The sequence below is a fragment of the Phlebotomus papatasi genome, chromosome 1 (genome assembly GCF_024763615.1).
Source record: "Phlebotomus papatasi isolate M1 chromosome 1, Ppap_2.1, whole genome shotgun sequence".
Taxonomy (NCBI): domain Eukaryota; kingdom Metazoa; phylum Arthropoda; class Insecta; order Diptera; family Psychodidae; genus Phlebotomus; species Phlebotomus papatasi.
Window position 1 is genome coordinate 20,445,726 of NC_077222.1, and position 20,336 is coordinate 20,466,061.

The 20,336-nt window shown below is 34.8% G+C and overlaps 4 protein-coding genes across 4 annotated transcripts in view; 1 reads left to right on the forward strand and 3 right to left on the reverse strand.

The window, feature by feature from the left end:
* LOC129798156 (equilibrative nucleoside transporter 1) overlaps window positions 1-2,524 on the reverse strand; it is a 42,692-nt gene extending 40,168 nt beyond the window's left edge. Inside the window, exon 1 of the mRNA XM_055841157.1 lies at window positions 1,975-2,524. The gene's annotated coding sequence lies outside the window, so the exon portion shown is untranslated. The remainder of the gene's footprint in view (window positions 1-1,974) is intronic.
* A 137-nt stretch (window positions 2,525-2,661) lies between these two features.
* On the forward strand, window positions 2,662-3,776 carry LOC129798160 (THO complex subunit 3). Its single transcript, XM_055841162.1, has 2 exons — window positions 2,662-2,887; window positions 2,950-3,776. The coding sequence occupies exons 1-2, from the start codon at window positions 2,708-2,710 to the stop codon at window positions 3,727-3,729; spliced, it is 960 nt and encodes a 319-aa protein (XP_055697137.1). The 5' UTR covers window positions 2,662-2,707; the 3' UTR covers window positions 3,730-3,776.
* Window positions 3,777-8,740: 4,964 nt separating this feature from the next.
* LOC129798161 (NADPH-dependent diflavin oxidoreductase 1) lies at window positions 8,741-17,886 on the reverse strand. The gene is made up of 4 exons (XM_055841163.1): window positions 17,450-17,886; window positions 16,902-17,384; window positions 9,303-10,020; window positions 8,741-9,242 (listed from the first exon to the last, which is right to left on the reverse strand). The coding sequence occupies exons 1-4, from the start codon at window positions 17,826-17,828 to the stop codon at window positions 9,044-9,046; spliced, it is 1,779 nt and encodes a 592-aa protein (XP_055697138.1). The 5' UTR covers window positions 17,829-17,886; the 3' UTR covers window positions 8,741-9,043.
* On the reverse strand, window positions 15,776-16,830 carry LOC129798162 (U3 small nucleolar ribonucleoprotein protein IMP4). Its single transcript, XM_055841165.1, has one exon. It carries the CDS (start codon window positions 16,767-16,769, stop codon window positions 15,816-15,818), a length of 954 nt encoding a protein of 317 aa, XP_055697140.1. The 5' UTR covers window positions 16,770-16,830; the 3' UTR covers window positions 15,776-15,815.
* Window positions 17,887-20,336: the final 2,450 nt, after the last annotated feature.

Here is a 20,336-nt window from a genome sequence, read left to right on the forward strand (position 1 = left end):
AAAACCTAATAGAGCCTCTAACAAGAAATTTCTATATTTGCTCCATTTTCTCATAGTTTTCTTTATCCAAAATTTGAAAATTAATTGTCAAGACACTAAATAATTATTGACATTACACTAAATTTTGTTATTTTTTAAATAATTGATATAAATTTGAGTTTATTACAGTGGTTCTATTTTATTGTCCGAACACATTATCACTATTCACGTCAGGAGCGTGACATTAGCTCTAAAAAATGCGACCAGTTTTAGTGTAAATTATTTCCCGTTTTCGCACAAATTTCACGAGATATCTCCGAAACTATGTAGGTTGCCAATTTAGGGTTTTTGGTTGCCTATTCTATATTAAATTGGCATTTATTTTGTATTTGTATTATTTGCTAATTCATTCTACACTGACAGAAATCAGCTAATAAACTCAAGTTTTTTTCAGCACGCTAGAAACATATGGCAAACATAGGAAAAGTCAAGCCCCTGATTCACGTACTATATGTCAAAATAGGGATCTCTAATGGCCAAAACAACACTTATTCGACGTATGGATATCACTTGAACATTTCTACATCAAAATTATTTCAACGCATTGTGTTCTTGACAAATTCTTCCATCGGAAATTATTTCTTTATTCTCTTCAAGTATAACCGTATCAAACTATTAGAATTGGCGATCGGCACTGATTTAAGGTCTGAAACAAAAAATGGGGGTCAGCCATGAGAGCTTCTAAACCTAACCTTAAATTTTACCTGAGCCTTGAAATCTTGCCCTCTTAAAATCTTCCCCAATTCTGGCTTTCTTTCCTTGTTTATCCTATAAATAGAATCCTTTTAAGTCCTCTAATTCTGTCTTTCTTTAGTTTCCTACTTACAGGTATTTTCTAACTTTTAGTTCAAAATCTTCCTCGTAGACGTCCTTCAGAAATTCTGTCATAAATCCTATAAATAAATCTTCTGTGACACGTCTAGCCAAATTTTCTCTTGGTTTTTTACTTACAAAGCTTATAAATTTCCAGCAAATTATCAGTTCTATAATTTTTCGTCCGTCATGATCGAATTCCCACCAAAAACTAGCATCTCTACGTTTTCACCTACATGGAAATACTAAAACTACAAAATGGCTGCCCACTTACAATTCTATCAATTTGAATTTGAATCTGCAACACATTTGGAATAAAAAATTACAAAAGAGAGGTTATTAGAGGTGGTCCTATTATTTTGCCCACCACTGTAGGTATGTTTGGAATTCATGACATTAAATTTTAAATTTGTCACATGACATTATCGTACTATTACAGAACTCGTGAACTAAGTAGGGCATTTGATTTTGTAGGGGTCTCTCAAGACTCCAAGCCTCTATTTACAATCACGTAGGCTATAATAGCGTCTGTCCTGAATATCTATAGAATTCTGGGCACTTTTTTGAGCATGCTGTGAGGGTGGTTTAGTTGTGAACAACATAACGATGAAAATCCATTAGATATTTTCCCATTTTTGCCCCCCTTCACCCAGCTTATTTAAACAGCTGTCTCCACCATATTTCCCCATACTTCCTTAAGATAAGCTTAGCCTGGGAATATTGATAGTAATTCAGTTGGAAAAAATCCATAATTGCGTGATTGAAATTACAATTATGTGAATGACGAAAGAAATGCACAATGGCAAAGTGAAAAGGTCAATGATTGTTGACAATAACTCTACTCTCTTTCACATTTTATTGCACCGGTTCCATGAATGAAATATCTCCGGGGAGGGAGAAATCGAGTGTCCCGGAACTAGGAAAAATTGTGAGAAAAAATATTCGTGCAATGTTTTGAGGTTAGAAGCCTTTTTGATGGTTTTTTTAGGTTTTCCGGCAAATATCTTCACAATATTAGTTTGGAATAATTCAGTAGTGTTGTAGATATGAACACTGGGGGATTTTTCTTGTAATTTTGTGGTATTTTGGGGGTAAAATAATATTTTTCCATGGATTTCTCACCTCTGAACGAGTGACGTCGGGAAAATCTTCTTCGCACTGATAAAATTAATTGTACAGCAACCACGTTTTCTTGCCAATACTGAAGCACATGTTTCAATTTCACTAATTCAGAAGCTATTTTGGATCACGCAATGAACTCTTCATTTGCTCCCCGGACGTCTCTTTTCGCAACTTTTCAATTTACCATATTCTTACACAGGAAAAACCGCAGAACACATTTTTCACTTTTATCTTTCTACACAAATTCGTCGATCTACATACAAACAAGATAAACAGTAGTAACCTTGATACAATCGTGCCTTACAAAACTCATCAATTGAATTACTGTTTACAATATCTTATCAATTAAATTAATAAATAAATGCTGCATTTTGTAAACGAACTGGGTAGACATGTTTAGTTGATGACTCTGTCACAATTCACAGATATTGTATTTTTGGAGGGAAATCCATATAGACAATTTCTAACAAAATAAATATTTTCAAAATGCCAAATGCAGGAAATACCATTATCAAGTGTATCTGTATCATCTGTATCAAATATTGTCCTAGTTTTCTAATAAAAAATGCCAAAAACGTGAGGAAAACTTCAGCGGTTAACTTAAAAATCACAGAATTCTGTGATAACAAAATATATTCTAAGTCCACTTCCACTGGAATAATTTTGCAAATTTTCCGCAAGGGGCGCTGTAAGTCAAATTGGAAGGGAGCCGGTTTGTTTACATTTTGGCACAATGGTGACCAGCAAACTTGAGGAATTGCAAGATTTCTTCAAGAATCACAACAAAGTCCGGGAGCAGAAGGCTCATACGTCTAAAGTACATTCCGTGGGATGGAACTGCGATGGGAGGAAACTTGCTTCGGGGTCCTTTGACAAAACCGTGGCTATTTTTTCCCTCGACAGGGAACGTTTGGTAAGATTACCAATAGAAAAACCTTAATATCCTTATTTTAATCCCAGTAATTTGTCTTTCAGAGCAAGGATATCACCTATCGTGGCCACACGGGATCTGTGGACCAGCTCTGTTGGCATGCAGCCCTGCCGGATCTCCTCAGTACGGCAAGTGGTGATAAAACTGTCCGGATCTGGGATGTCCGTGCCGGAAAATGCGCAACTATCGTCAATACGAAGGGAGAGAATATCAATATAACCTGGTCACCAGATGGGAACACAATTGCAGTTGGGAATAAGGAGGACTTGGTGACTTTTATCGATACACGAACCCACAAAATCCGCGCAGAGGAGCAATTTGGTTTTGAGGTCAATGAAATCGCGTGGAACAATCGCAGTGATTTGTTCTTCCTGACAAATGGTCAGGGATGTGTTCACATACTAAATTACCCAAATCTCGAGGTCAAGGACATCCTAAAAGCTCACCCTGGGACGTGTATTTGCATTGAATTTGATCCCACGGGGAAGTATTTTGCAACGGGAAGTGCAGATGCTCTCGTGTCTCTCTGGGATGCCGAGGAGCTTTCCTGCATCCGTGTCTTCTCCCGGCTGGACTGGCCCGTCCGGACAATCTCTTTCAGTCACGATGGGCGACTCCTGGCGTCAGCTAGCGAGGATCTTCTAATAGACATCGGCGATACGGAAACTGGAGAGAAAGTTGCTGATATTTCTGTCGATGCAGCCACATTTACAGTAGCCTGGCATCCCAAACAGTACCTCCTGGCCTTTGCCTGTGACGACAAGGACTCCTGCGATCGCAGAAGAGATGCCGGAAGCCTCAAAGTCTGGGGATTCACTGATTAAAATGTTCTTTATTTCTCATTTAAATAAATTCGCTAAGCCCACTTAGAGATCAACGCCAGTCGAATTTTCCCAGGCGGCTTGGAGCGAGCCGCCGAGCTTTTTCTTAGCCGCAGCAGCCGAAAATATTTAAAACGCGCAGCGAGCCGTCGCAGGCAGCAATTTTTTCGCGCGTCGCGGCTTATTTTGTTCAGATTTATAATTCGTCAGTTAAATCAGCATTTATCGTAACTTCATTTTTGCGATTTTAAGATATATACATATTTGGAATCAGCGGTATTTTGTTTATTAAACGCACTTGTGAAAAAGAAACTTTTATAAGCCCAATAAAAATTATTTTAAATAAAAATTATCGTAAGTGCCCTTAATTAAGAAAAATTTATCAGAATTTGTCGTAACTTCCATTTTTGGAGAAGTTACGACAAATTTCCATACAAAATTTTCAATAATCAGCATTTCCCGTAACTTTTTTTTGCTCACTTGCGTGGCTTGTAATTTGCAACAGAATTGTAATATTTCTCAATAAAACGTTTATAAACTCTTCCAAATATCGAAAGACAGTGCGAATAGTGTAACATGAAATCATTTTAATTCAATATTTGCGAGAAAAAAGTGAGAAAAAATCCCTGCCCATCTGTCATTAATTCAAAACAAAACAAGCGACACGGCGCGCAAAATTTATTAAACAAAACTTATGAAATAAAAGCTTTTAGGGACAGGGATAACAGTATTATTGACTAATTTAGTCAAATAAAGGCGCTTATTATCACTAGAATAATTCAAATTGATATAATGCATTTTAGAAAATTGTCGTAACTTCCAGAATCTCCATACATTGGAAGTTACGGCTTTATAAACGGTGGAAGTTACGACAAAATATTATTGTTATTCTTCTAACATATTTCTCAATATTGCAGCTTTTAAATAATTTTATAAAGATTTTCTCGAGTTAACTTACAGTTTATTAGTGCCACTTTTATTATTTTGACTCAAAAGTATCGCATTCGGGGCTCATTTTTGAGAAAAATAATATTGAACTGAAAATTTCGTCTCCTGAAAAGTTGTCAAAAGGAAGTTACGACAAATGCTGATTTAACTGACGAATTATCGAAACGCAAAATTAGCTAGTGTGAATTTCTGTAGTAAGTAACTAATCAGATATCTTTTCTGGAACATTTATGTGTTCTGTTGACTTCAAATTTAGCTTCTTTGTCTCTATTTTGCTACTAATATAGGGAAAAGTACTCTCTTTTCGAACGTTCATGCCTTCGAATAATGTTAATTTTCTTTTATTTTCCTGAAAGAGTTACACAGATTTCTAACATAATTATCAGTAATTGGTAATAAGCTAACTAATATTATTCGAAGGCGTGAACGTTCGTTGTACTTTTTGCTATAACACAACGGTAATTGTTAATTATGAACATTCAGAATGTAATTTGTAATAAGTATCAAGTGATGACTGAATTACCGCAAAATCTTAACTTTTTAATACTTAAAAAATGTGGGCTTATTAATTTAAGAAACAAAAAGTGACATTTAAAATTCCCAGTAATGCATGGTTTTTACGACATGTTATTTGCCAATATACTTATTTTTTTGTAAAATTATTCCACTATTTTACTAAATTTAAACCTTTTTAGTACAGATTTAAGATTTTAGAATTAGAAATTTCTTACATTAGTAAAAACAGATAAATTTGCTCATCCGCAAAAAAGAAATCCTTTTTTGAATTAAAGTTTCTCTTTGTGTAGTAGGGTAGAAAAACGTAATTTGGAACATGATCCAAATGGAAATTCTTCACAACTTCATATAAAAATATAGAATTTTTCAATAATAAACACAGTACTAAATTTTCATTTACAATAATCTCTGTTGCAATCTTATTATCGGATTCTTCGTGCTCCAGATAAATCTAAATTCCATTCACATTAAAAAGTTTTAATGCAGGGGCATCTCGACATTAATTTTTCCATACGTTTTTGTATAAAGGCACTGAAATCTACAGAGAATTTACTTATCAATGTGATATATTTCGAAATTGTGCGTATAAAGCTATTTAAAAATACATATTTCATAATATTCACCGAAAAAAATACAAGAATTACGAGCAAATTTGTTTCAGATGCGATGCAATATGCAGTGAGTGTCAATAGTTTGTTGCCTAATGCATGTTTGAGAAAACAAGTGAAAAAACTGATAGAAAAAAAAATACTTTTTTAAATTTTCCTTTTTCAGATGAGTTCCCTGTAATCCGTAGATATTATTTATATTTTTCAAAAAAAATAATTAATTTTATTTCATATCAAAAATAATTGTTTTCCAAAAGTTGGTCATTTTTGAAAAATCAAAAGTTTGTTGCCTCATTTAAAAAAACTAATTTAAAATGGTCAAAACATGCAACCAACTTAATGTAAACCAGTTACATTTTGAGTTTATGTCATTTGAGAGGCAAATAGTGGATTTGTACATTTTTAAGGTTGTCAATGGCAAATATATGTGTATAACGGCGTTATCACACTTGCACATTAAAATTTTAATGTGATTCACATTAATTGTCGCTTGTGAGCGTCCAAATATCTTATTTGTGTCTTTGAGTCACTTAATATTTGGGGTTTTTCTATTTATTGATAAAGAAGTGGACTTGGCCTGCAAAAATAAGTTTAAATTTACCTAAAACATAAATATTTTTCACATTAAAAAATTAAAGAGAAAATCGCATTAATTTTTTGCATTAATGCTATAAATCAATTTATTTCAAATTTTGCGGGTCAAGTCTACCTTTTTATCAACAAATAGATCAAATTTGAATATAAAATGATTCAAACACACAAATTACACATTTGGACTATCACCAGCGACAATTAATGTGAATCATATTAAAATTTTAATGTGGCAAGTGTGATAACACAGTAAGAGTGATGATAAATAACAAGAAATAATCTGTTTTTTGATAATTCATAATTTAGTTGAAAATGGCAAATTACAAAAAGTTAAAAAGTTGGAAATTGTCCAGAAATACTATTAGAATGAATCTACGTCGTTAGTCGTCAAATTTTATGTTCCCATTTTTAGGTAAGGTTCTGAATTGGTTTATTTTAGGGTAGAGTAAGTACTTTTCGCCACCTTAAGGTTTGACACCCTTATAATTCTTACACTTTTTGTCGAAATAAAATGAAATTTTGTGTACAAGTGCTTTGAAGCATTGTCTATCTACTGAACCAGGAGACTTTCCGGGAACTTTTGAGTATCTGGTTGAAAAAGTACATTTCCTGCAACAATGCACGTTTCAGTACTTTTCGCCACCTTGTAAACACTTTTTCGCCACTGTGTAAGCACTTTTTCGCCACTTGTTTTCAATTGATTTTTAAGAAACAACAGCATTCGAAAACCCCCAAAAGTACAAGGCACAGTACTTTTCTTATTTAACACCGATATTATACAATTATTAAAGTATTTCGAATGATTTTTTGCACATTTTTTATTTGCGACAAAAATCAATTGAAAATTACGCCTGTTTCAACTAAATTCCGCGAGGAGCGCCACTTGTAAAATGCTTGGAAAAATGAGTGGCGAAAAGTACTTACACAACTGAAAAAAGTAAGCCCTATTTCACCACATCCGTATTTCTTTATTTTTTTGGAAAACATTATTAAAAAGTGATATTAGAACAAAGCTCAATTAATACAGGATTGACTTTCAGTGGAAAAATATCGAATACTGTACTGCAAAAACATAAAATATTGCAAGACAATTTGTCTGAGCGTTGACAAGTTTATTAAGAACTCCATATTTTTTTGGTGACTGTTCACCTTGTCGACAATTTCTTTAATTAACTTGCAAATAATCTAGTCGGTGGAGCATCTGATATGGTTTTCTGATTCATTTGGCTAGAGGTCACGAAATAACACTCATTTCGTAGTTCCACGAACTCATAATTTCTTTAAAAAGCGATTTTAATTTAGGTGGCGAAAAAGGGCTTACTGGCGAAAAAGTACTGACTCTACCCTACCCTGTCATGATTCTTTTGCATAATAAGTCTGCTTTTACTATTAAAATCTGATATTCTGACCAACCGTTACTACAAAAATACTAACCACAAATTATGAGGGATTTTAAGAATGAGTAAACTTGTTTTTAGATTGACTCTGAGAAGCTTATAAAAATCAAATTGAAAACTTCTAAAATCAAGCGTATTTGTAATTAGTGGTCACATCCCAGTGTTTTCTAATTGATTCAAGAGAACCTCTAAAACCAATCATAGAATTTCCAAAGTTAGGTGAAGTGCTTCTACAATCAACTCAGATGGTTTCTATAGTATTGATCTTACAAAAGTTCTGAAGTAAATCCTAAATATATTAAATATTAAGGCTAGTGCTCTAATAATTTACATTATGAGGAGATAAAATCAAATATTAATTACTAAAAATTGTCACTAAGTATTTCTATCTTCAGATTTTCAATAAATCTACCACCATATTCTATTGAAATTAATTCGATCCTATTTAGAAGACATTTTGGGTAGATCAAATCCTAAATATTTAATGATTCAAATTTGCAAATTACCCCTTAGTATATTTTATTAGTGATCATAAATGTTAATCGCATTAAAATTCTAAAGTAGAGGAATAGCTCGAAATTGTAAAATATGTATTTTCTGTAAAATTATATCAATTAAACATTTTGTCAAGAGAAAAATGTATAATAAGTTACCCATCTCAACAATATTTTCCCCAGTACATTTGAGAATCGATATAAAATGGCTCAAAAATCATATTTTCGAAAGTTGTAAAGCAGTAAATTTTCTATGCTAAGTGTAAAATTAAATGTCAGTTTTGATAAGTTTTGTCCATTGTTTACTGATTACAAATATTTTGGAGTAAGTAAAAATGAATTTTTTGTTCTCTTCTAAAATAATTTCAGTTTTGTTTCAACTTGCCCCTTTTTGAGAAATTTTCGGCATTCTGTCATTCAGATAAAATTATTTTCCTTATCACATGCCAATGAAATTCACATTTTACTTTATTGTGCGTTTTTTTTATTATTAATAGGCAAATGTTATGCTTAATTCTGAAATTGATAGCTTTTCCTTTAAAAGTTTTTATTGGAACTAAACGTTTTCCATGAATATTTTTGTAATTCTAGCAAAAAATATTCTAATTTTGAGGACAATCGGTGTATAATAGTGGTTGTAATCGAAAGATATGAAAAAAAAACGCCGGCGCGCCTGGCTGAGCCGCAGCCGACATCCTCGGCTGGTGCGCCGGCGCGCAGCGAGCCGCAGCCGCCGAAAAATTTTCGGCGTCGATCTCTGCGACTATGACCAAGTCTCTTCTTGATACCGTCCATTTGAGAGCATTTCCTGCACATTCTCCTGCCCAATCACCTCACCCAAAGCTTCCTTGACAGCTTGAGGCATGTTCTTGGAACTTCCAGCCACGAAAAAGTATCCTCCCTGGTCGTTTAAGCAACTCCGGAGAAGTTCTCCATTCTCCCTGATCCTCTGCTGAACATATCTGCAAGAAAACCTTCATAAATCCTGAAAATATCTCCCCCCTTTCACCCAAACAACTCACATTTTCTCTTCCTGATCCCTGGAAAAAGCCGTAATGACTTTTAGCAGCCCCTTCCCTTCCATTCTCTTCAATTCTTCCTCGCAGTGAAAATCTCCCTGACGATTCCGACATCCAAAGAACAAGACATTCCTCCCACATCTCCCATCCACAAACTTAGCCTCCTTCTGCAGCAAAACACTCCGGAAGGGAGCCAATCCCGTTCCTGGACCCACCATCACCAAAGGCTTTGCAGGGTCTCCCGGTATTTTCAAGGTTCCCTTCTTCAGCCATCCAACTATTTTCGCTCCCACTGGCAAATTCTTCAGCCACGTGGAGCACAATCCCTGCCTGGGAGTGGACAAAATACTTCGGTATTCCACCACAGCCACCAGAATCTGAAGTTTCCCAACTTCCGGACACGAAGCTATTGAGAATGATCGAGGTTTTATTGGCTGAAAGACTTCCATGAGGATTTCCAGGGTTAATCTCGACGTGGCATGGGGGAAGTCTCTTAAAACCTCGACAATTGTCCTCCGTGGACGATTAGCATAGGCACAGAGATCCTCCTGACCAATTGGCAATGAGAACTCTAAGAGTTTTTCACGTTCAAGCTCATTGAGGCAGTTTCTGGCCAGAAGAGCAAAGGCACGTGGTCGTGGAATGGCATTCAAGTCCCAATACTGTGTAGCCAGAGATCTCAGTGAGATTGGGGCTTTCAGGAAGTCAGGAACTGGCATTTCTGAAAAGTATCCATTGAATTTTTGTTTGAAGAAATCCCAGGAGTTTGTATTTTATTTGTTCGATTTGTGAAAATTCCTGGTTAAAGTTTATTTGCTGATGCAGGGATAAGCCCGATAAGCTTCTTTCTCAACTGGATTCCAAGATCATGTACATGTTCAGGAAATTACACATAGAACTCCCAAACATTACATCCCTGATCACGAGTTTATGTCATTCAACTTTCAATAAATCTCCCGTGGCACCAGAACCAAAGAAGAACGACCCAATGCAGATGGAAGAAATAGAAGGACCTCTAACTCCTAAAAAATGTGGTGATTGTTTTTGGGAGAGTTTAGAAATGCTGAAGAAAGTCCTATCCAATGAAGATGTTATCTTTTTCCTCATGATTGGCACATTCATCTTTTCAATCGCCCTCTGGACAGTCGCAAAATGGTCAATAACTCGCCAGGAAAAGGCTCAAAAACAGAAAAGAATGAAGAGATTACAGGATCGACTTCGAAGGACCAAAAATCTATCTTCAATTTTGCAAGATTTGAGTTCAGGAGAAGAGATTGTGGCTAAAGAAAACAAAGAGGAAGATTGCGATGAGGAAGTTCAAGAAGTAGGACACTTTGAGGTTATGGGAGATCATCCTGATCCTGTGCCATCCCGAGAAAATATCCCAGAATTTTCCGATTCTGCTCGGACTTATACCCCTTCCACCTTAACCCCTCGAAGCGAAATAGAGCCTACGACTAATCCCATAACTCCTCCTGCAGAAATTTCCACTCCCAGTCCTTTCACTCCGAACGAAGTTCAGACTGTTAGAAAGAAATCTCCAGCACCGGAAGTTCCATCATCCCCAAAAGTACCCAAGACAACCGAAGACACCGAGAGATCCTCTGTGAAGAGCAGAATTTCCAAGTACAGCAAACTTCGAGTGGATCCTCTAGAATTCCGCTATAAACGAATGAAAAAGTCCCCACAGGATCTCAACGTAGCCTTTGGATCTCGACTGGCAACACCTAGAATAGGCAACTTCCCCTGCGACACCTTCCCCAAATCCCTTAGCAATCAAGTTTCCCCGACTCTCTCAATGTCAAGAAGTTCATTGGTACGTTCCCAAACCAATTTGTCTTTTGTATTGAAAGGAAATCCTCCTGAAAGCATCCCAAGGAAGATCCCAAAAGGACCAGAACCGCAAACAAAAAGTCCAGAAATTTTAAGTACAAGTTCATCAGAAGCTTCAAATAGCATCAAATCCTAAGTTTAAATTATTCATTTGCTGAGAAAAAAAGCTATTTTAATGGAATATTTTGAGAATTAAAACTCTTGTATTGAATATCATTATTCCGTGTTTTAAATTGTTGTTAAATTTAGTGTTTAATTCTTTCGCGTCCATAGGGTCATATATGACCCGGGGAAAAAAGTTTCTTTTTGGCTATTTACATTAACCCTCTAACGGTGTTTTCTTTAATATGCGAAAAAAAAAGTTCTAAAACAATGTTTTCTAGGATAATTATGATCCAATAAAGTCGAAAAAACCATCCATTCTTCATTATCTATTTTAGTTTAGGCGCTACGTGAGAAAATATAAATTTTTTTTGAAACTCTTTTTGCTTCTAAAATTCACATTTTTAGTTTTTTCAAATTTTTTAAATAAAATATACAAAGTAGAATGACATATCTTTCAATAAAAAATAAATTTATTTTAGTCAGATAACTTTAAATCGGTATTTTTATGGAAATTGGAAATGAGTTTCTTTGCACAAATATTTTTTGTTGCTTTTTCTCTGACCTGTCACACAAAACTGGGAATAGCAACCAAACTAAGGGTCAAAATGAATTCAAACTTTCAAGAGATGTTTATATATAAGACTATTACCGAGGACACTATAGCACTTTTAAATAAATAAAACCTTTATTGTCGCTGTAAATGTGATTTTTGTGAAGACCGCCTGGAGGCGGTCTTACCCGTTAGAGGGTTAATTGAAATCTAACTGGAGTCTTGAGAAAATGAGCCAAGAATCTTACATCCTTCTTTTATGATGTCGTGCACGAACAGATAGATTTCAATTAACGTAAATACCCAAAAAAACTTTTTTCCCCGAGTCATGACATTACCCTATGGACGCGAAAGAGTTAAGAAGGGTACTTCTATATTAAAAGTTTGCTGAACTTGAGAAGTTCGTAAAACTACCTCTAGAGGCACTTATATGGGCTTCAGACCCAGGGCCGGATTTAGAAATCTGGAGGCCCAATGCCCATTTGTGGGGGCCCCAAAAATTTTACGTTTTCCAACAGTGCGACAGCTTTAAAATTTTATACAATATAATGCTTTTCAATCCTACAGGTAAATTTGAACAACTTTAAGTTTACCTAAAAGCTGAGACTTTAATTTTACTACTCGAACTACAGGATGGCTGAAAAAAATGCAACAAGTTTCGAGCGCATAGCTGTCAAACCGCTGGTGACAGCGGTTTCATATTTTGTATAGTGATAGTTCATTTATATTGACCAAAAGCCTACAAAAGCATTTTCGATAATATTTTGTAAAAGTTTTTTTAAACCGTAATGGAGCTTAAGCATGACAATTTAATGTCGCGGTATATTTTTCAGGATCGTTAGGGCTCTTCAAAACCTGAATGTAATTAAACTTTTCGTTTTTCGAAAACATAACTTGGTACAGGGGTACTAGTAGCATTTTAAAATGCTTTGGTGGAGGTCTAAAAAAAATGCTTCATCGCTATTCATTGTCCCTAAAGTGAAGTAACAAATTGAACGAAATTTGCGTCACATCGGCAAGCAAATGCTCTCTGAGACGTATTATTTTAAAAAAGCTAAACATAAAAAAAGAAAATAATATAGCTCTTTAGTCTGTTGCATTTTATTTTCAGCCACCCTGTATACCAAGAAAACAGTAGAATTCCTAGATTTTTTGCCTATAAATTAGAGATAATAAATTAGGATAATAAAATAATAAATTAGATTATGAGCCGTTACCCTAAGTGCTCTAACCGCTAATAGCAATTTAATTTAGAGTTTTTCTGTCAATAATTTTTATTTTCTCACGATTATAACTATGGTACACTTCTTAAATGTGGAGACCCCTAAAATGTGGAGGCCCGGTGCCGTGGCCTCAGGGAACCCGCCTAAATCCGACACTGTTCAGACCTAAGACCGTCTTCAGACTAGAGGTTTAGCCCAGTTCCCGAGGGTCTCAAAACTTTAACCAAACGTGGAATTTCTCAAAATTTCTTCACATTTTTAATACAATTTCCACCAAGAAGAGCCAGAAAAGCACATTTGGAAATGTTTAAGACATTAAAGAATTTTTGAACCGATGTGGAAATGGATTATTGGCGAATTTTAAATAAAAAACAAAACGTATGCGAAGGGAGCTTTAAAGAAGAATTAAAGCTATCTTCTCACTCTTTTCCTTAACCCTTTAGGGACGAGAGGATATCCGCTGAACGAAATTCAATGAAATCAAGTTTCTTTTAATATTTTGGCTTAAATAAGCAATTCGTGGTTAGAAAAAAATTTTTCAGTACCTAGGAGGAGTCTTGGAAAACTATGGAACATATATGTTCCAATCGTTCATAAAGGTAAAAAACACACCAAATTTTCCGGGTGGTTAAATTATTCTTTTGCTTTATTATTTTTGTGAGGTAAACGGAATAAACAATTTATTGAAAATGTTATCGATTGTGAAAATGAGCATTACTGTACAAGTTCAAAAATCAGGCGATGAAACGCTGAATTCCAAAGGAAAAAAATATATAATATATATCGTAGGGTAGAGTCAGACCATTTTGGCCATGTAAGCACTTTTGGCCACCTAAAGTAAAATCACATTGTAAGGCAATTATGAGTTTATTTAGAACAGGAAAATGGGTCTTATTTCGTGATATCTAATCTAACGAATCAGAAAACCATATTTGATTTTGTATCGACTTGATTAATTCTAAGTTATTGAAAGAAATTCTCGACAATGTAAACAATCACTAAAAAAACATGAGAGTCTTAAGAAACTTGTTAATGTTAAGAGAAATTGTTTTGCATTATTTCACATATTTGATGAAAATATTTTATGTTATTCAGTGATAGTCTATTTCTTAATTAACTAAATTTTATTGTGATATCATCCTTAATAAGATTTTCTAACAAATTAAATGAAAATAAGATGTGGCTAAAAGAGCTTACTTTTTTCGGCTGTTTAAGTACTTTTGGCCATTCATTTTCCCATACATTTTACACGTGGTGCACCTCGCGGATTTCAGTAAAAACAATCTGACTTTTTGACTGATTTTTACATCAAATAGAAAATGTGCAAAAAGACGTTTAAAATACTCTAATTAATCACATAAAATTGGTGTTAAATAAGAATAGGACTTGTGCTGTGTATTTGTGAAAGTTTTCGAAAGCTATTTCTTCTGTTATTTTATTAAAATTCTATTGGAAACAAGTGGCCAAAAGTGCTTACACAATGGCCAAAAGTGCATACAAAGTGGCCGAAAGTACTGAAACATGCATAGTTGCATAAAATGCATTTTTCACTAAAATATCCAAAAAAATTGGAAATTCGCTTGGATTATTAGGAAGAAACGGCTTTAAGGTATCTTTGTACAAAATTTCATTTTATTTAAATAAAGATTATAAAAATTACAAGCACATGAAACCTTAAAATGGCCAAAAGTACTTACTCCACCCTTATCACACAAGTTTTCACAAATAATTGAATATTTTATGCACAAATAACCAAAACAAAGAGATATTCCAACCTCAAACCTTGAAAAATCCAACAGAGACGGATTCGGTGTTTTTTACCTCTATGGACGATTGGAACATATATGTCCCATGAAATTCAAGAAGCTTTCCTGAAAATACCAATTCATGATAATTTTCACTCTGAATAAAAATATTATGTGCAGTTATTGTAGTTTATAGATCTGAAAGGGTTTTGCTTAAAAAAATTGTAAATATAAAAAAATCTAAAATTCATTAACCAATTCGAGAACTTAAAATTCCACATATTTGTGCTTAAATATTTAATATATACCTAATAGCTAGAGATTTGCAAAAAATATACTAGATTCCTACATCCTTCTACTTTATGATTATGTATAAATATTAGAAATAAATATCCGTAAATTGTCAGGAAAAATAATTTCTTCTGTGGGACACCGGTGTTCCAATCGTCTTTAAAGGGTTAAAAAAAAAACAAAATTTATCAACTATCTGAACTACTTAAAATCATCAAAATCGGTTTAAAAGGGTTTATGACGATTTTTTAAGTAAACTAAAAAATCTTTTTAATATAAATTTTCTAGAACACCTTTAGAATATTGTTAGAACGTTTCTAGAAACGTAATCTGAGGCAATAATATTATCGTTAAGAGTTATAAAATAAGCAAAAATTTAATCTTATTTTAGTAAATCGTAGGAATCATACGAAAAATGTGCTATAAAAAAATGGATATACCGAAACTTTTGTAGAATTGCGAAAACTCATTTACGAAAAACAAAAAGTGTACTAAGAATAATGTACGATCTCGATTTCAATCATTTCTGAGTTTTCTGAGTTTTCTGAGAATGAAGCGGGAAAAAATAACCATTTTTACCCGTGTTTCTAGAAACAGGAACTCCATGTCACTTTTTCTCTAAATGAATGACCTCTCGGCATGACCAATTTAAAACACGCACGGAGATAAAAAAAACAGTGAATCTCCAAGTAGAAATCTCGTACTGTTCAGTTTAAATCGACAAAATAATTTTATTTTTCAATTGAAATTTTTATTTTTGATAAATTTTTCAGGAATTTGAATTAAGAATATCATCGTCGTCCTGCTCCCATCCGTCGTCATCTGAGAGAAATCTCCTCTTGGCCGTAGTGTTCATGTATCTATGCAGTGTCCATTCGGTTTCTGTGGCATCCAGCTCATCCAGAGTTCCCAGCTGAATCCGATAGAGACTCAGCTGAAACCTAGGACCACATTCCGTCAGCTCAACCTTCCCATTCACCCTCTGGAACGTATGATGCCGGAAACAGATGAAGTCATCGTGATTGGCAAAAGTCATGATCCTCCTGGAGTCTTCCTTTGGCACCGGGAACAGATATTTCAAGATAGACATTGTCCGGATTCCCAGAGGAGTCTTGAAGTTATGGAAAATCAACTGAGGCTTCTGTTCACTCATTGGCCCAATATCTGGGATGTCATGCCTCATCACCACTCCTGAGATGTTGAAGAAGGCCGTGGGACCATGTGGGAGATGGCACACGACCAAATTGTCCGGAACTCCCCTTGTCTCGTGCACCACAATGAAATCTGTGACATCATTGGCCCGGCAAGCATGTACCATTTGCTTAACCTCGTAATTCCCTCGATTCATCCGCTGGGCATTTGGGAAGAGCAACCGAAGTTCCTTGACAAACATCTTGAGCCTCACAGAGGGATCCCTTGAAGTTGTGATCATGATTTTGGGATCTTCGCAGCCAGCATAGCGATATTCATCATCTTGGGAATTTGCCGTATTGGCTCCACCACTCACCCCACCAATTTCTGCTGCAGCAGATGGTCCAGAATCGTTCCACTTGAGTTTTTCCTGGAGCGACAGAGCTTCCCTTCGAAGGTCTCCGTGAATTGGGATGTTTTCCTCGAGACTACGCTTTATTCGGTCTTTTTTCTCCTGCAGCGCTTTATGTTTCCCCTCCACGGACTTCCTGTACAGGTATTCACGTCGCAATCTGGCCTGTCTTCTCAGCATTTTGCTGATAATCCTCTTCACAAAATCACTTTGTTTATTTTCACAATCCACAAAAACACGTGCAAAAATTGACACTTTGAGCTAGCAAAAAAATCCGCGAGATGGCGTTTTAGTATGAAAATTTGAATTTACCTGAATCTATTTCCCGGATTTCAACCACAGTCTCCGGATGAAGAGGCACATTGTGCTCGTGGAGAAGGTTGAAAAGTTCCACCACGCGATCCTCAGCATTGCAAGGACGCAGAACTAGAACATCTCCAGGTTGCCAGATGATTGCATTGGTCATTTTGAAGCTAATGAGGCGAACATCTTGAAAATGAAGCTCATGAGTTGTTCTCCTGTTCTCTTCAAGAGTTAGCCTCACGGCAGGATTCTGGGAGTTCAGGAGCGCATAGCTAGTCGCGTAGATGTTTTCTGTCTCCCTACGCACACTAGAATTATTTTCCTTATCCTCATCGATAGCTTGCACGTCCCAACGGAACTGCCGGGGACTTTCTTCAAGAGCACTTTGGGCATTGGGAAGTGGATGAAGCTGAAGAATCTTCTCCCACAATTGCTCCAGCCAAGGCAGGTATGTGGCACTTGGTCCTAAATCATGTTGATCATCACAGAGTCCTGCGACAAACAAAATTATGTCCCTAAACCCCCTGAAAATTGCCCAAAATCTCTATTCTTCTCACCTGCTCCCATAAGAGCAATTCCACCGAGTTGCAGCAATCTTTTGTGGAGTTTTTTGGCCACAAAATTGTACTTCAAGTAGCCAGAATCACCAAATCCCAGTACGGCAAACTTAAGATTTTGCAGGGAGTCACAGGGAAGTTTCTTCCGGAGCAGAAACTTCCAGAAATTCCGCATATTCTCAGGCTCATCGCCCTGTCCGGTGGTTGCACAAACAAACACAACAAGTTCCTCATCCACCAAGTTTCTCACGTCATACGAGTCCATGGGAAGCACTGGTCCGGAGAAATAGAATCTCTTGGACTCCCGCCATACCTGCTCGGCAAAATCCTGAGCAGTTCCTGTCTCACTTCCGTACAAAATCAACAATTTTCGGGACATTGGATTCACTTTCACAGCTCACTTTTGCGTAAATCTAACCTCACTTTATTCTTCTTCTTATTCGTCAAAGATTCGTATTTCAGGTGTTGAAATCCTTTTATCTACGGGCCATTTTTTTGGCGCGAAAATATTTCCAAGTTTTTTTTCTAAAAAAAATAGTTCTAAAATGTTGTAGCTCCAAAACCAAGTACAGTACTCCACTTTTACTTTTTATGACTCACACTATTTGTTGCTTCGGTTGCTTCTTGGCTATTTTATGATTTTTTCAGAAATTAGAGCAGCTGAGCTAAAAGAAAAGCCGAAGAGAATTGATGGTGGTGCCTGCTGGCATTCTTCGAAATGCCGCGAAAATTCACGTAGAGAAAATCAGTTTTTTTTTAATGTGAAAATTGTTTAATTCAGAGTTAAGTCATTTTCACAAGAAAATCCTTTTAATAATTTAGTTGAATACAGTTATTTGGGTTAATTGTGAATAATTGTCGATATTACAACAAAAACACTGGGATGAAATTTTGAGCTGTAAGACTCATATTCTTTTGAACTGTCCCAAAATTCAGGATAAGTTTGAGAAAAACCCTTTTGTACAACACTATTTTGGTTAATAAGGAATACAAAAGTTCGTATTACAAGAAGGGACACGACCTCCTAATAAGCATAAAATAAAGAAGAAAATATTTTGTCGTATTTCAGAGATTTTTTGCAACTGCAGCACCGCCAGACGTTTGTCAAGTGAGTTATTTGTGTTTCTATCTCTCTCTCACAGTTGACTTGCGCGCGATTTAAGAACTTTCCATTTGTAGTGATATTTGCATTTAATTTCTTTATATTTCTGCAAGATTCAAGTAAAAGGATGTGTAGTGAACAGCTATCTGTCTTCCGACAAAGATATCAAGAAGACAATTCTATATGAGTTTTTATTTCTGTTATGCCTTTTTGGCGCAAAAATATTTATTATGGCACCGTGAATGAGCGGGATTAGTGTTACCAGTATGACTGTAATTTCCGTAATTTCCATTAAAATTATCAACATAAAATTTCCGATATTACACGACTTTTAACGAGCACAGGTCTGAATTAGAGGTTAGAGTGCCCCTATTTGGGATTTAGACGAATTTTTCATGTTCTGTAAAGTTGTAAGACAGAGGCGTGCAAGAACCGTTGAAACCGAATAAAAATCAAATGAAACATATACGTTAATGGTTAAAACAAAACGCTACCAGAACAAACTTATTTTGACGTTAATACGGATTGTAAGATTTAAAGAAAACCCAGAAAACCTCTTTATTTCGCATTAAAAGATTATTTGTAAATAATTTAATCCTTTTATTCATAGATACACTTCCAGAAATAAAATTCTAACCTTTTATAATTAAACGAATTAAACTTTTTTATTATTAGGAATCGTTCTCTTTTGAAAATTTCGGTTTTATAAAAAAAAAAGATCGCGACATGAATAAATTTGCTGATTTTGAAAAAAAAATTATAAAAAATAATAATAACCAATATTTGATTGATGAAGTCTTAATTACCCATTTTTCAAGAAAGACTTTTAGAAATTGGTCACAATTTACAAACGCAATCTCAAATACTAATTTCATAAATTAATATTATAAGCAGTTTACTTTTAAATAAAACTTCCAAATTGAGTAACTATTTTTTTCTATTTCTCAAATTTTGGAGTAACAAAATAAAATTAATAGAAAATTGGATCTTCAAATTCACTTAACTTAAAACATGATACCTGCCTCTCGTTTATGTTTGGAATTAAAGAGATTTTATAGGTCTTATGATCAGAATTTTAAGAAATTGAAATCAGGAATATAATTCTATTATGTAATCCAAATTGGGTAATTCGAAAAGTTTTAGATATTTGCATTAAGCCTAACCTTAAAATCAGGGGCATTATTTATTTATTTTTTTAATAACCATGCTTTTGAGCTAGTGCTCTTGAAAGCAGAAGAAAAGGGATACATTTATTAAGATATGTAAATGTATAAAGATTTGTCATTAAGCAATTCTTGCATCCACCGCCGTCTTAGCGTTGGTAACCAACCTCCAGAGCCAAACGATGGAAATGCTCTTTCTCAGGTTGTTATAAGTCATCTGCATCATTTGAAAAAAAAAAAATAATGGAGTCATAAGAAGAAAAACCAATTAATGAATTCTTTATAATTTTTTAGTGAACCAAATCCTAACCTAAAAAATCACGGCTATTTATTGTTTAATGAGCTGCTGTTTTGTCAAATTAATATGAGAATTAAAAACCTCATCCTAATCCTTTTATTTGGCTATTAAGTCAATACGAAAAAGAATTTAAGGTTCTATTAAGTCTAACCATAAAAATTGAGCACAAGCTTTTTGAGTAAGCACAATATATAGAATTCTCAAAATTTTCAGAAATTGAACTTATACTTGAACTTATACTTTAAGTACGAAAAGGTCAAAAATCGAGGGTTAGAATTTTTTTTTTTTACTTTTTAGAACAAAATACAGCTTAAGGCCGTAGGA